The sequence below is a fragment of the Cyprinus carpio genome, chromosome B19 (assembly GCF_018340385.1).
Source record: "Cyprinus carpio isolate SPL01 chromosome B19, ASM1834038v1, whole genome shotgun sequence".
NCBI classification, from domain to species: domain Eukaryota; kingdom Metazoa; phylum Chordata; class Actinopteri; order Cypriniformes; family Cyprinidae; genus Cyprinus; species Cyprinus carpio.
In genome coordinates, this window is record NC_056615.1 from 2,300,314 (window position 1) to 2,315,041 (window position 14,728).

The 14,728-nt window shown below is 38.6% G+C and overlaps 1 protein-coding gene across 1 annotated transcript; it reads left to right on the top strand.

Annotated features, from left to right (window-relative positions):
• The first annotated feature begins 1,116 nt into the window (after nt 1-1,116).
• Nucleotides 1,117-12,651, top strand: LOC122140638 (serine/threonine-protein kinase pdik1l-like). The gene is made up of 3 exons (XM_042745027.1): nt 1,117-1,306; nt 3,700-3,999; nt 9,704-12,651. The coding sequence occupies exons 2-3, from the start codon at nt 3,703-3,705 to the stop codon at nt 10,442-10,444; spliced, it is 1,038 nt and encodes a 345-aa protein (XP_042600961.1). The 5' UTR covers nt 1,117-1,306; nt 3,700-3,702; the 3' UTR covers nt 10,445-12,651.
• Nucleotides 12,652-14,728: the final 2,077 nt, after the last annotated feature.

A 14,728-nucleotide genomic window follows, 5' to 3' on the forward strand; every position in this document is an offset into this window, starting at 1 on the left:
ATTTTCCGAGTGTTTTCTGTTGGTCTGTTTTTGCAGGTTCCTTTTTGTGGATTACCTTGTCCATGTTTTTTCTGCATTTTGCCCCGATGTGGATTACTGTTAAAAAATGCAATTGGATCTTCTTGTTTGAGAGCACTTTGTGTGTGTGTGTGTGTGTGTGTGTGTGTGTGTTACCCTGGACCACAAAACCAGTCTGAAGTCGCTGGGGTATATTTGTAGCAAGAGCCAAAAATACACTGTATGGGTCAAAATAATTGATTTTTCTTTCATTCCAAAAATCATTAGGATATTAAATAAAGATCATGTTCCATGAAGATATTTTGTGAATTTCCTACCGTAAATATATCAAAACTTAATTTTTGATTAGTAATATGCATTGCTAAGAACTTCATTTGGACAACTTCAAAGGTGATTTTCTCAGTATTTTGATTTTTTTTGCACCCTCAGACTCCAGATTTTCAAATAGCTGTATCTCGGCCAAATATTGTCCTCCTAACAAACCATACATCAATGGAAAGCTTATTTATTCAGCTGTCAGATGATGTATAAATCTCAATTTCGAAAAATTGACCCTTATGACTGGTTTTGTGCAGGGTCTCTCTCTCTCTCTCTCTTTCTCTCTCTCTCACACACACACACACACACACACACACACACACACACACACACACACTCACACACACACACACACACATACACTTTTGTTGTGCCCTATGTGCTCTTTAGTTGCTAGTTTTAGCCTATCACAGAGTATTCTGAATATTACTGGCCTATACAGCCTTATGCAATATTGCCATTTCTGTAAAACCATCATACATCAATATACAATCTGAATATTTCAGTCATTGTTTACAATTTCTTTTCTTTTCTTTTCTTTTCTTTTCTTTTCTTTTCTTTTCTTTTCTTTTCTTTTCTTTTCTTTTCTTTTCTTTTACATTTTTTGTTTGATGTAGCTTAATGAAAATAGATGTGACTAGTAGTCTCTTGCTGAAGCTGCAGTTACTGTGGTAGATTTTGTTCGGCAGAACTCTGCTGATGTGTTCTTGTGTGAGAGAGAGGGCGGTGTTTCTCACTTTCGCTACGCTGCCCAATTTTATAAGACAGGCGAAGGGTGCGTGCAGGAGGAATCTTCGACGCGAGTGCGCGCACGGGCACGCGCACGAGGACACGCGCTCACAGCTGTCTGAGAGAAAAAGAGAAAGCGAGAGAGGCAGGGAGCATTTGCGGCGGCCTCGCGCTTATAATGGCTGCCGGGAAAAGCAGAGCAGAGGAAAATCGGCTACATTGGGAATAACGTCGTGCACAGGTAAATGCTGCTCTCGTGCGTGCGTGCGTTTGTGTGTAGCAGGACTCTTTGTCCGAGCATGTGTGTGTGTCGTGCTGTTGCGCAGGTGCATGCTGCCGCTGGAAGCGTTTTGTCATGAAACACACCTTTAACTGTTACTGTCACAGCAACATATGAGCATCGAACAAATCTGCTCTCGTGTGATGGGCTGCTGCAGTGTGTGAAATCATGCTTGTATACAGCTGGAGAAGAGAAGAGAAGAGAAGAGAAGAGAAGAGAAGAGAAGAGAAGAGAGCGGCGCTGTGGCAGAAACACACAAAACCGACAGGCCTTTAACACCGCACAGGCACATGACTGCGTTACAAACACAAAACGCGATTCCTGCTTCACTGTCCTCAGTCAGAGAGTTGAGCAGTGAGTGTGTCATGCTAGCTTTGCCCTTTGATCGCTGTTTCCTCGTGTCAAGCTGCTACCACACACACACACACACACACACACGTGTTTGCCAGCGCTGTCGCGTTTGTTTACCATTTGCGTTTTAAAAATGTCTCTGATCTCTCTGGTACAAAAGCGAGAGATTTTTCTAAAGAAACCTCATTTAGAACAATTATTATGCTATATTTTTGTGCATGTATGAGTCATGACTAATTTAGTGGAACGTTCATTTAACGGAATGATTTTCAAAAAACATTCTAAAGGCAAAAGTGGAAATTTGTGACATCATCTTGCACTCGGATGTGTGTTCGGTTTCTTTATTTCTTTCTTTCCCCTTCTTTCCCCCCAATCAAATGCCTTCTATGCAATGATAATGTCCTTTCCGCTAACTTGTAATAAAATGTAATCTAAGTAGGAAGTCATGGTTAACTATGGCTATTGCCTATTTAAAAAGGGGCGTGGTCTTACTATATGTCCCGCCCTACTGTCTTGTTTCAGTAGAAAAACAAACCAACACAAGAAAGAGATTTGCACTCACGTGTTATAGGTACAAGTAGTAACAAATGTAATCAAATATTTGTATTAGTTAAATTTGAAAATAAAATAGACCGCCCTATATCCAAACAAATTTTAACTCCCCAAAAAATTCAAATCTGACTGTTAAAAAAAAAAAAAAAAAAAAAGGTTTGTGGTCAAATCCCGAGCTTAAGTCAGCTGTTTTTATGGGTTCATTATTAACGCCTGGTGCACAAATGGACTACTGAAAGAGAGTTTGCGGTGAAATGTGTGGAGTAAACTGACTACAAGACTTTCAGATGAAAAGTTTTTAAATAAAATATATATATATATATATATATATATATATATATATATATATATATATATATATATATATATATATATATATATATATATATATAATTTTTTTTTTTTTTTTTTTTTTTTTCATAGAGACAAATATGCTCAAGCTGTTTCAAAAACCAAAGGTAATTACAATAGCAAAACACAACGTCCTATTATAAATATTAAATGGATTCAGAGTTGACTCTTATGTTGTGTGAATGTGAACTCTTAACACTAATGTTGCTCTGAAAGAGGACGTTATTATGGATCGCATAACACTAAAATATTGTCTGTTATTCTAAACAAGTTCTTGGAAACCTCTTTAAGACAAACTCTTATGCAGCAGATAAGTGAGATAAAGCCCACTCTTGTATTATCTTGAAGAGCCAGACTATTGACAAGTGGATTTCATTGTGTAGCTAGCGTCAGTCCAGGCACCACCCACTAGACAGAAAGCAGCTGATATCTGACCCACGTGAAAAGCAAGCAACCACAGTTGTTTTTAATGTAAAATCTGAAAACTGATACTGCCACGATATTTGGTTGTTGTACCTCACATTTCAGCTTGTTCAAATAATGTTAATGGGAAATGATTAGAGGTAACTCACTGGCTACATTTGGTGACGCTTTGCTACTCATTACCTCAAACAAAACTGAATATCTTTCAAAGATGAATGTTTGTAAATTCTGTGACTAGCCTCATGCTATTAAACCGTTTCCTTTCCTGAGAGACTGAAAAACCCTTGTACACCCCTGACTCCCAGAAGCAGTGCAGCGGTCAGCCAGTGCAAGTTGAATTGGCAGCTCTTGCCAGTTTAGAGTAGTGCATGTATCGGACAGTCTGTCTGAGACTGAGACTAATTATTGTAGAACAAGTGATGTTAAGAGAAACCTGATACAACAGCTTGCTGCTCTAATGGGCCATAGCAGGTTTATTTATTTTTTTCTGCTGTACAGTTGAAATCAACATTGCAGATGATATTGATATCAGTGTCATGCCAGATGGATCCCTAGTGGTGAGCTTTGTGTGCTTAATAATTCTCTGCTTCAATTGTCATGCCTGCTTTGGAATAAAATTAAATTCTGGCTGATACAAACATGATTGTTTTTTGGATTCTTGTGTTTTGGCCATGCAGGTGATGAAGAAGAGGATGGTGAGCAGTCAAGCCAAGTACGAGCTGATCCAGGAGGTGGGCCGGGGCAGTTACGGTGTGGTTTACGAGGCAGCTGTACGGCAGACCGGTGCTCGCGTGGCTGTGAAGAAGATCCGCTGTCACTCCCCGGAGAACGTGGAGCTGGCCTTGAGGGAGTTCTGGGCCCTGAGCAGCATCCAGAGCCAGCATCCCAACGTCATCCACCTGGAGGAATGCATTCTCCAGAGAGACGGTCTCGCCCAGCGCATGAGCCACGGCTCCAGCTCCTCGCTCTATCTGGAAGTATGTGTCCAGCCTGCAAGCACAGCCAACACAAAGCCCATCAAGTTTAGGTTTACGTTAGTTTTACAGCAGAGAAATCAAAGAACTTGGTGGCAAATAGGGACGTCGAACGATTCATTGCTTTCCATCACATTTAGAAAAAGTTTGTTTACACCCTGTGTGACCCTCGATCTCAAAACCAGTCATAAGTTGCACAGGAATGTTTATAGCAATAGCCAACAGTATACATGTATGGGTCAAAATAATTGATTTTTCTTTTATGCCAAAAATCATTAGGATATTAAGTAACGATCATGCTCCAAGAAGATATTAGGAAATTTCGTACCGGAAATGTATAAAAACTAAATTTTTGATTAGTAATATGCATTGCTAAGAACTTCATTTGAACAACTTTAAATGCGATTTTCTCAATATTTAGATTTTTTTTGCACCCTCAGACTCCAGATTTTCAAATAGTTTTATCTCAGCCAAATACTGTCCTTACAAACAATACATCAATGGAAAGAATATTTATTCTCAATTTATTTTCAGCATCTACCCTTCTGACTGGTTTTGTGGTCCAGGGTCACATGTGTGTGTACTGTGTATATTTATTTTGTATATATAAATATTTTATAAGTTGTCCAAACATATTACTTTTCCTTAATATTTACATATGTGTGTGTGTTTATATATACATAATAAATATATACATTACACACACAGTATGTAAACAAACTTTTTTTGAATGCGATAAATAGTTATTAATTGTTTTGCAGCCCTAGTGGCAAACAAGAGGAAATGCAAATGATTACATTCATATAGTTACTGCATACTAATACTGATACTGATAGAACTCAAATCAGTGAGTCCTGGACACTTTGGAAACAGTTGCTGATCGAAATGTAAATTAAAGGGTTACTCCATCCCTAAATGAAAATGTTGTCATTATTCACTTACCCCCATGTTGTTCCAAACCCGTTAAAGCTTCATTCGTCTTGAGAACACGATTTAAGATATTTTGGATGAAAACCGGGAGTCTTGTGACTGTGCCATAGACTGCCAAATAAATAACAGTGTCCAGGTCCAGGAAAGTATGAAAAGCATCGTCAGAATACTCCATCTGCCATCAGTGATTCAACCATAACGTTATGAAGCGATGAGAATACTTTTTGTACACAAAGAAAACAAAAATAACAAAGATACGTTTTCTACATGTATTTACACTTTGATTTGAAAGAAAACAGCGCATCAGTGCAGCGCGGCTGACACAGAAGAGTGTACGCCGCCTGCGTACTGCTCAGATTCTCCAAAATGGAGCTACACTGATTTGGAGAGACACAGAGGAGAGGAATTGTTGAATGAAGTTATTATTTTAGTTTTCTTCATGTATAAAAAGTATTCTCGTCGCTTCATAACGTTACGGTTGAATCACTGATGGCAGATGGACTATTCTGACAATGCTTTCCATACTTTCCTGGTCCTTGACACTGTTATTTATTTAACAGTCTATGGGACAGTCACAAGCCTCCCTGTTTTCATCCAGAATATCTTAAATTGTGTTCCGAAGACGAACGAAGCTTTTACAGGTTTGGAACGAGATGTGGGTAAGTGAATAATGACAAAATTTTCATTTTAGGGTGGAGTATCCCTTTAAATATAAATTATTTCTTATCTGCACATTAGTGCTGTGCCTTTGATATCCTGTCAGGAAACAGGAAGTGGCTAAAATAGGAAATGTCACTTACAGTAGTTTTTGGTTTATTAATAGAGATGAAGAAATCATTGGTGGATTTAGGAGATGAGATTTTAAAATCTAGAGCCCCATTTTGGAGGCGTTTTTAATAAAAAAAAAAAAAAAAAAAAACTGACACAGGAACATTTAGTTTCTTTGCAATGCTAGCATTGCTATATGAAACAATACAGGAATTGTAATCAGATTATTTAAATGAATAATTTTGGGAGTTTTGAAGAATGATTAAAGAAAAATTAACTAAATTACTCAATTACATTTAAATTTTGGGGGAAAACTGAATGATTTGGAGAAAAAAATGCATATGCCTATAAAATGCAAATGCATATAATTATTTAAATCACAGCTTTTGCAATTAGATAATCACACTAAGCCATGTTTTCTTCTGGTATTTTGTGCAGCCCTGTTTTCTTTACTGTTGATGATGTGCAGCTATAGAGCTTCATTTAGCATTGTTTTACCATTGTGCTTTTTTTCATGCGACAACTACATTAACCGTCATTCTTACCAACATGATCATAAACTACATAAATGCAGCCTTTGCTCTTTATTGTTGCATCAGTGCCAAGCGTCTTGTCAGTAATTGGAAACGGAAAATGAAATTGACCCTTGCACTCAAAATCACACATTTCATTGTAATTGCTACTTCTTTGGGAACTTCCCAGGATGCATTACGACATTACTGTATAATTTTGGGTTTAGGATTATGTCCACCAGACACTGACCAGGCATGTTTCTTAAGAATACATGCACTGTAAGCACAGCCCTTGAGTAGTGTAATTGAGAGATTCAATGAATAAATACCTGGTTATTGAATAAATCATATTCTTCACAAGCAGTGGAGATTTGACTGTTCTGACAGTCTAATTATGACTGTCAGCAAGGTGAAGTACAGCACAGTCACACATGCATCCTGCTGAAAAAAAAGCCAAAAAAATTGCTTTCCTAATCGACTAGATTGCTATTGGCTGGCTTTTCTGATGCAGCAGGAATACACTACTGTACAAGGCAGCTGGTACTCTGTAATATAAGTGGGTGGTTATAGTATTGTGTCATTTTGTGTCGGGTCAAGTCGCATGAAGACGTGAGGATGTTGTGACTGAGTGGAAGTGAGCGGCACAGTAATAGGCTGTTATTCCTGGCCTTTGAGATGAGCTTGATTAGCACTCTCGCTGCTATAATTGTAAGCCTGCAGAGGGACATTTGTCTGCTGACCTCTGTCTGTGCAAAGCCTTCAGCATCTTCTGTCAACAGATGACAGAGAGGAAACGTGTTTCAGATTTGCACAGAAATCCCCAAAAGATTCTTCGCGTTTAACTTATCACAATGTGCTTGAACTTAGATTAGTATTTTTTTTAACATCACCACTTTCAACCATTGGTAAAGCAACATTTCACACGTATAATTAAGAGTTTAGCACCATTTTTAACCTTTAAAGCCAGTTTAATCCTGTTTATCATAGCCATTGTTGCTTGCATGTTACAGCTGTTTAGCAGCAGACAACCAGTCAAAAACTAAATGCTTGGCTTCTTAAATATCCTTGCACTTTCACCTAGACTTTAACATGCAGTCTTAGGTAAATGGTAAAAAATGCACCTTAGTGATTGATTAGCAGGTTTTGAATTTTTGTTAGTTAAAAAATAGATTAATGCATTTGGTAAACTAAACTTAAGGGAATGCAGTTTGGTTAATGATTTAGCTGAATCTAAAGAAAACAGTCTTGTGTTTTGAAAGCTTTTTGAGAAAGCAGTGCTAATCTTGAAACGCGAATCCCATGTGGAGGGTATCAGGGGAAGGATGTGGTTATCAACACATGACGTGCAGCAGTAACACGCATCTCCTCTATGGACAGTGTTGTTGTTGTTGCTGTGCTTCAGATGAGATCGACTTTAAGAGATGTGCTCTGATTGGTTCCATTTGCAGACAGATGGTTCAGCGTTCATAGGTTGGTGCTCTGTTTTGCAATAGCCTGCAATGGTGAGGAAAACAAAACCGAAGCTTGTTGTGTAATTGCATAACTTGATAGGTGTAGTGTGGACTACCCTATCATTCAGTCAGTATGATACTTGTCAAACACACTGTGAAGTCAATCCTTTGTATAAGACACCTCTACTTTATAGCATGTATAAAGCCCTGCCAGCATAATGGTGAGAAATTAATTATAAATATGCTTGTACTTTAATTTATTGTTGCAAACTATAAAAATGTCTCAATCTAATTTTTTTTTTTTTTTTTGTGAATACTACTGCGTTCCATTCAGTCACAATTTACATCTTCCTCCTAAAATCTAAAACTTTAATTGCATAAAGATGCAATGTATGATATCAGGTAAAAATGGTGACTCCAAGGAAAATGTGCATGGACTGTAACAAGCATTTACTTTTATGCAAATAATTTGCATCAAGTCCAAGTTCAAAAATGACCCATTTAGTTACTGTTAGCAGAGACAAAACACAGTAAATGATCCTCTCTGTCGATAATCATAGCATCATTTGACAGTCAAACCTTTACAAAGTTAACAGTAGCATTGGCTTTTTTTTTCATATCAACTTAAGAGTTTGTGCAGTGCAACACGGATATATAGCAAGTAGGGATATCCTGTATCTAACTATGGCATTAGCATACCGTTAGCATAACATTCCAGCATCAAACTCAATAGCAGATCACTAGGTTTTGAAAGAAAACTGTTGTCTCTCTAAGTGATTGAGTTTTGATTGATGATGATGTGAGATTTATAGTCTTTTAGTGGCATGTGGGTTGTTGTGAGCCATTCTAAGATTTCAGCAACAGATTTTGGCTTCATTCCCAGAACAACTTCTGTTTTTTCCTACCAAATTTCCCCTAGAGTATCCCCAGCAAGCAAATAATACTGGAACAGGATGAAATAACTGGAAGTTTGATTTTCCTCTTTGTCCTACAGTCATGAATGATTCCTTAAATCATGCAGTTCGCAGTTAGAGAAGTGCGCCATTACTTTTCTAAGCGATCTAAAGATTTGCATAAGTTTTGCGCAGACAGGCATTCCTGTAGCTCAAACAGTAGAGCATGGTGCTGGCAATGGCAAGGTCATGGATTTGATTCCCAGGGAACTGAACTGATAAAATGTATACTTTAAATGCAGTAATAAGTTGCCTTTGGATAAAAGCATTGACCAAATGTGTAAATGTAAAATAATTACTCTGGAAATGTTGAATCCTGTCGACTTAATGTCTTGTACATCTTTGCATGCATTCAAATTGAACTAATTTACTTTTCTTATTGTCAACTTTGGAGTGTTTTTGAGATTGAGAAGCGTGTAAGGACTGTTCCCAGCCCCTCTGAAATGCTCAGATAACCATGACGTCTTATGAACTAGCTATGACATTTCAGATAACTATGACGAGTTAATTCTGTTGTTCTGTAGCCAAAGTGAAATTACCCTGCATTGTGTGATGTATGTAAAAATATCCATTTTCAAAATTAATTTTCATAATACTTTTAGATTACCAGCTGATCAAGAGAAAGGGGCCTGACATACAGTGGCATTTTTATAATGAAAAGGTGGTTATGCAAGTGCACAATTTCTTTGAACACAATTCTTGAGTTGAGTAACTTTCAACCATCAGCCGCTCTAATTTCTGAATGACGATCGTAGAATTGGCCATTAAAAGTCCTGCAGAAATTGACCACCGTTAACCGTGCATAAATGTATGCGAAATGTGAACCCTTTATGCCAGGGCTCTTTGAATCCAACCCTTGAGGGCCAGTGTCCTGCTGAGTTTTGTTCTTACCCTAACCAAACACACCTGAACAAGCTAATCTAAGATAATTTTGAGAACAATATGCAATTTACAGACAGGTGGGTTAAACTGGGAATGGTACTAAAGTACCAAACAAGTCTGCAGGACACTAGTCCTCCAGGACTGAAGTTAAAGAATCCCATTTTAAACAATTGATTGTAACTTTTTTTTGTATTTATGTATATACACTCAGTTGGTGGAGACCTCCCTGAAAGGTGAGATCACATTTGACCCCCGCTGCGCCTACTACCTGTGGTTCGTCATGGACTTCTGTGATGGTGGAGACATGAATGCCTATCTCCTGTCCCGCAAACCCAGCCGCAAGACCAACACCAGCTTCATGCTGCAACTGGGCAGCGCTCTTGCCTTCCTGCATCGCAACCAGATCATCCACCGAGACCTCAAACCTGACAACATTCTCATCTCGCAGGGCAGGACCCCGGCCGGGTCCCCTGAACCCACCCTGAAGGTGGCTGACTTTGGCCTCAGCAAAGTCTGCTCCTGTTCAGGTTTGAACCCCGAAGAACCAGCAAGTGTCAACAAGTGTTTCTTGTCCACAGCTTGTGGGACGGACTTCTACATGGCCCCCGAGGTCTGGGAGGGCCACTACACCGCAAAGGCTGATATTTTTGCTTTGGGGGTCATCATTTGGGCCATGGTGGAACGGATTACGTTTGTGGATGTAGAGACTCAGAAGGAGCTCTTAGGGAGCTACGTACAGCAGGGGGAGGATATAGTCCCGTTGGGGGAGGCTCTGCTGGAGAACCCCAAGATGGAGCTCCACATCCCGGCTCGAAAGAAGAGCATGAACGCTGGCATGAAGCAGCTGATTCGGGAGATGCTGTCCGCCAATCCACAGGAGCGACCCGACGCCGTTGAGCTGGAGCTCAGGCTGGTGCGGATCGCATGCAGGGAACTCGATTGGGATACGTGAAAGGACAGCATCTTGGAGATGGGGTAAACTTCTAGGACAATGGGCTTGGAACTTGAAGTGAGAACATATTGTTTGGCCTTGTCCCAAATGGTACACAGGGGTCTTCATTTGGGAGTGTCTGTGAAATCCATAAGACCGTAGGAGAGGGACCTCGAACCCTGCTCCTGGAGAGATACCATCCTGCAGACTTCAGCTCCAACCCTGCTCCCACACACTTACCTGTTTTAAGTAACCCTGAGCACTTTGAGTAGCTGGTTCTGGTGTGTTTGCTTGGGGTCGGAGCTCTGCAGGACGGTAGCTCTGGGGTTGGAGACACCTGCCATAGGGTTTCCCATTTGGGAATTCAATTTAGGCTCCGTTTGCTGAGCCCACAATAACCTGTGCTGCAAAGTATAGACTTTGTCGGGGAATACTGCATAGGCTGATGGTGCCGTTTGGGACAGGGCCGTTGGAGTGGGTTTTTAGTGGGCGATTGCACTGGTCCTTGTTTTTTTTTCTTGATATTCTTACAGTTTAGTACAACCGATTCATTGATGATAAACAGCCTTTAATATGTTAATTGCTTATTACGGTCTCACCTGTTCACAAGCACATTGGGACTTTCATCATTATGAGTCCAGATGGGCTTCAGCGGGGTTTCATTGATGGAAAAAACATCAGATATCCAACTTCCATTGACCATAAACCACATCAACCCAGATAAACACACATGTCCACAGAATTCCCAGAACATTCCAGCACTAAGACATCAGATAGCATGTAGATTAGGGCTGGGCTAAAAATATGTTTGTAAAATATTTTGGCTTCATGAAATATTCTATATTTTCACTTGTATGGTGTCTGATTTACTTTCTTTGCTCATTAATTGGAAGAAGGCATGCAAAAGTGATCTACTGACATGATTTCAATGGCTAGAAAAACGCCGTTAGAATCAGAGTCGATATTCATCATGTTTTATGTCACAACATGTTTTCGCCGCAAAACATAACAACATAATGAATATATTGTATATATTCAAGTTAACGCCCAGCCCTGATGTAGTTTTAATACAGCACAGCAAAAACACTCCTGGCTTCCATCTTTCTTGGGAACTCTTTAGTTCTCTATGAGAGCTACTCTCACCACACTCCCGGTGCTAATTCAACTTGTAGTACAAAGTTTAAAACATGCAGAAAATAATGGCTTTTTTTTTTTACAACAGGATTAATATCGTTTTTTTCTGTGCTTCACACACAAAAGGGCTTCAGGGAGTTGCATTTATATCACTCAATTAAAAAAATTCTACAAATACCATCAAGGCAATAATTTATATTTTGACAAGATATTCTGTAAGTTGTTCTGTAATACTTGTCATCCTGCTGAATAGGTGAAATTTGAATAATCATAAATAGTACGTATTTTAATAAAAAAACATTAAGTTTCAAGGCACTTAAGACAGTATCTGATAAACTGACACAAACATACATATTCTGTCTTTACCTCTTGCTGGACACTGATTTTGGTGCTTAAGGTATCTGTGTGTATATGTGAACTATGTGTGTCCATTTCAGAGCACCAGGTGTAAAGTGATTCGACATAAATGAAAGCCTTGATTTGAGGAGCTAAGTTTTCTTCTCTCTGGATTGTGGCTTAATTAAATCCTATAAGATTCAAAAAGAGGCAAGCTGGCACTTTCAACAAAGAGAGTGTAAAATGGGAATGAACAATTACATTCCTTTCTTTTATGTGCATTTTAATGAGGCTTTTTTTTTTTTTGGTCTGAGTTTTGTCTAATTTGCAATTTTTGCAATCCCATTGCCAAAATTCTGGACATGCCAGACACTTTAAACCTGCGATTTGTGTAAAAATTTAGAAAATGGCATGCAGTTTATCTACTTAACTTTTGAAAGAAAATATTTTGAAGAATATGGATGTTCAAATAATTCCTGGTCCCCATTGACTTGTATAATATTTTTTTTTGCCATATTATGGAAGTCAGTGGGGACCAACAACTGTCTGGTAACCAAGGTTTGGAACAACATGCAGGGGGAGTAAATGTTGGAATTTTTATTTTTGGGTGAACTGTCCATTTAAGAGAATGTTGGTCATTTTAATCCTATGTTAATTGTTTTAAACAGAGTAACATCATTTGTACCTTGTTTGTTGAAAGTACCATCTGCTCTTTCAGACAGCACAATGAGTCCATCTTCTTTAGCTGACTGATCTAAGAATTCACTTAAGCATTGACTTGAATTCATATGGAATGGACCGTGGCAGTGAGCTGGAAGAGACTTTACACCTAATGATCCTCATATGAATGCTCAGAACAACCAGCCTCGATTAAACACACGAAACCTCACGTATTCGCACTGAGAGAGTTACTTATGCGCTACAACAGACGCCAGTGCACTAATGCATGCAACAACTCTCACCTTCAGGGAGAAGCGTTCAGGGAGTGTGAACGGATGGAAAGGTTGATGCTAACACACACACACAACCGTAAGCCTCTGTGAGTCGGGGCTCTCACATCTTTGACACACGATACCAGCGAGCTGAATTTGATCTCCACTTCACTGTGTCATTTTTGCCTGGAATCCCAGAGTGCCGAATCTTTCCGGTAATCCCTTCTGCCGCGCTCTCTCGACAGACTAACGCTAAGCCTGTTACGCTCCCGAGGAATTAGGCGAAGAAAGCATTCTCCGGGACAGAAACTGCCATTCAGGTCAATGTTTTGTACGATTTTACAGGCACTTCAGACAGGAGCCCTCGTGGCGGCAGCACCACTGTCCCTTTAAACACAGGACAAGTCTTTTTCCTAAGTGACAAGCGAAGGCATTAATATTTAATGCTGTGTGTATCCATACTTTTTTCACCTTGTCAAGTGGGGCATGCTGTAAATACCAGAACCAGCTAAATTTAATTCCAAGTTCATCCGTCTCAAAGACCCCCCCCCCCCACACACACACTTTTTTGTGGAAGCTTCTCTTCCAGCTGTGATATTATGCTATAATCCACATTATCGCAAGAATAAAGGATAAAAGGATTACGTTCAAACAGCCACTACTTCCTAATCGCCCAAATATTATTTAATCTTCCTTTCCTTTTAGATTAACATAATTTATGCCTTATTTTGAAATCCTATTGCCCCTATGAGCACTTGATTGGGCCGTGTTTCCTGAGGTTCTCAAAGGACAGAGCTACATTTGCCTGACAAGCACTCAGTTGTGTTGGTTAGAGATGATTCTTCATCAAGTGTTGCTGTTTGTCAGTATTAATAAGAGAACTTCATGGATGGGGTCTATGTGTCCTCCTAGCCATGTGAAGCCGACAGACAGATGAATGTCACTGGAATGTAAGACCGTGGCCCGATGGAAACATTGTGGGGAGACAAGCTACGTTCACATCGCAGTTGCACGCATCCCAAATCTGATTTGAGACTGATTCTGTTTTTGGATGAGTGTGAACAGCAAAAATCCCATTGAGTCTGACTAATATAAAATATTTGGACACAAGTCACACCTAATGTATTAATATTACTGTATTAGAGGAAAAAAAGGCAAGTGTGTGTGTATATATATATGTGTGTATGTGTGTGTGTGTGTGTATATATATATTAGTCAAACGATTAATCACATCCAAAAATGTTTTTATGTAATGTGTGTGCACTGTATATATATAAATACACACAGTATATATTTTGAAAATATTTTCATGTATTTACATGTATATATTTCTATAATTTATATTATAAAAATATTCCATATACAAATATAACATTTTTCTTAAATATATACATGCGTGTGTGTATTTATATATACATAATAAATATACATAGTACACAAACATATATTATGTAACAATTTTTTAAAATTTGGATGCAATTAATTACAATTAGTCGTTTTGACAGCACACACACACACACATATATATATATATATAATATGAAATGCAAAGACATTCAGACATTTTTTATTTTATTATAATTTTTTTTTTTTTATGTGACTTAGGGGTCCAAATACCTTTGGATGCTGTGACTTGCATTGAACAGTCATAACAGAAAATGTGTAGACTTATGATTGGAAGTGCAACATTTCATATTTCATATGTACTTCCGTTCAAAAGTTTGGGGTCAGAAAGTCAAAAATGCAGTAAAAAGTTAATATTGTGAAATTTATTACAATTTAATAATATAATTGAGAGCTGTTTTTAAATTTATTTTTAAATGTAATGTATTCCTGTGATCAAAGCTGAGTGTTCAGCACCATTACTCCAGTCTTCAGTGTCACATGATCCTTCAGAAATCAT

What these genes read in the sequence shown, in the direction of transcription:
- LOC122140638 (XM_042745027.1), top strand. Translation starts at nt 3,703, where the DNA reads ATGAAGAAGAGGATGGTGAGCAGTCAAGCCAAGTACGAGCTGATCCAG. An exon ending in GCTCCTCGCTCTATCTGGAA is followed by an intron (nt 4,000 to 9,703) that starts GTATGTGTCCAG and finishes ATATACACTCAG; the next exon opens with TTGGTGGAGACCTCCCTGAA.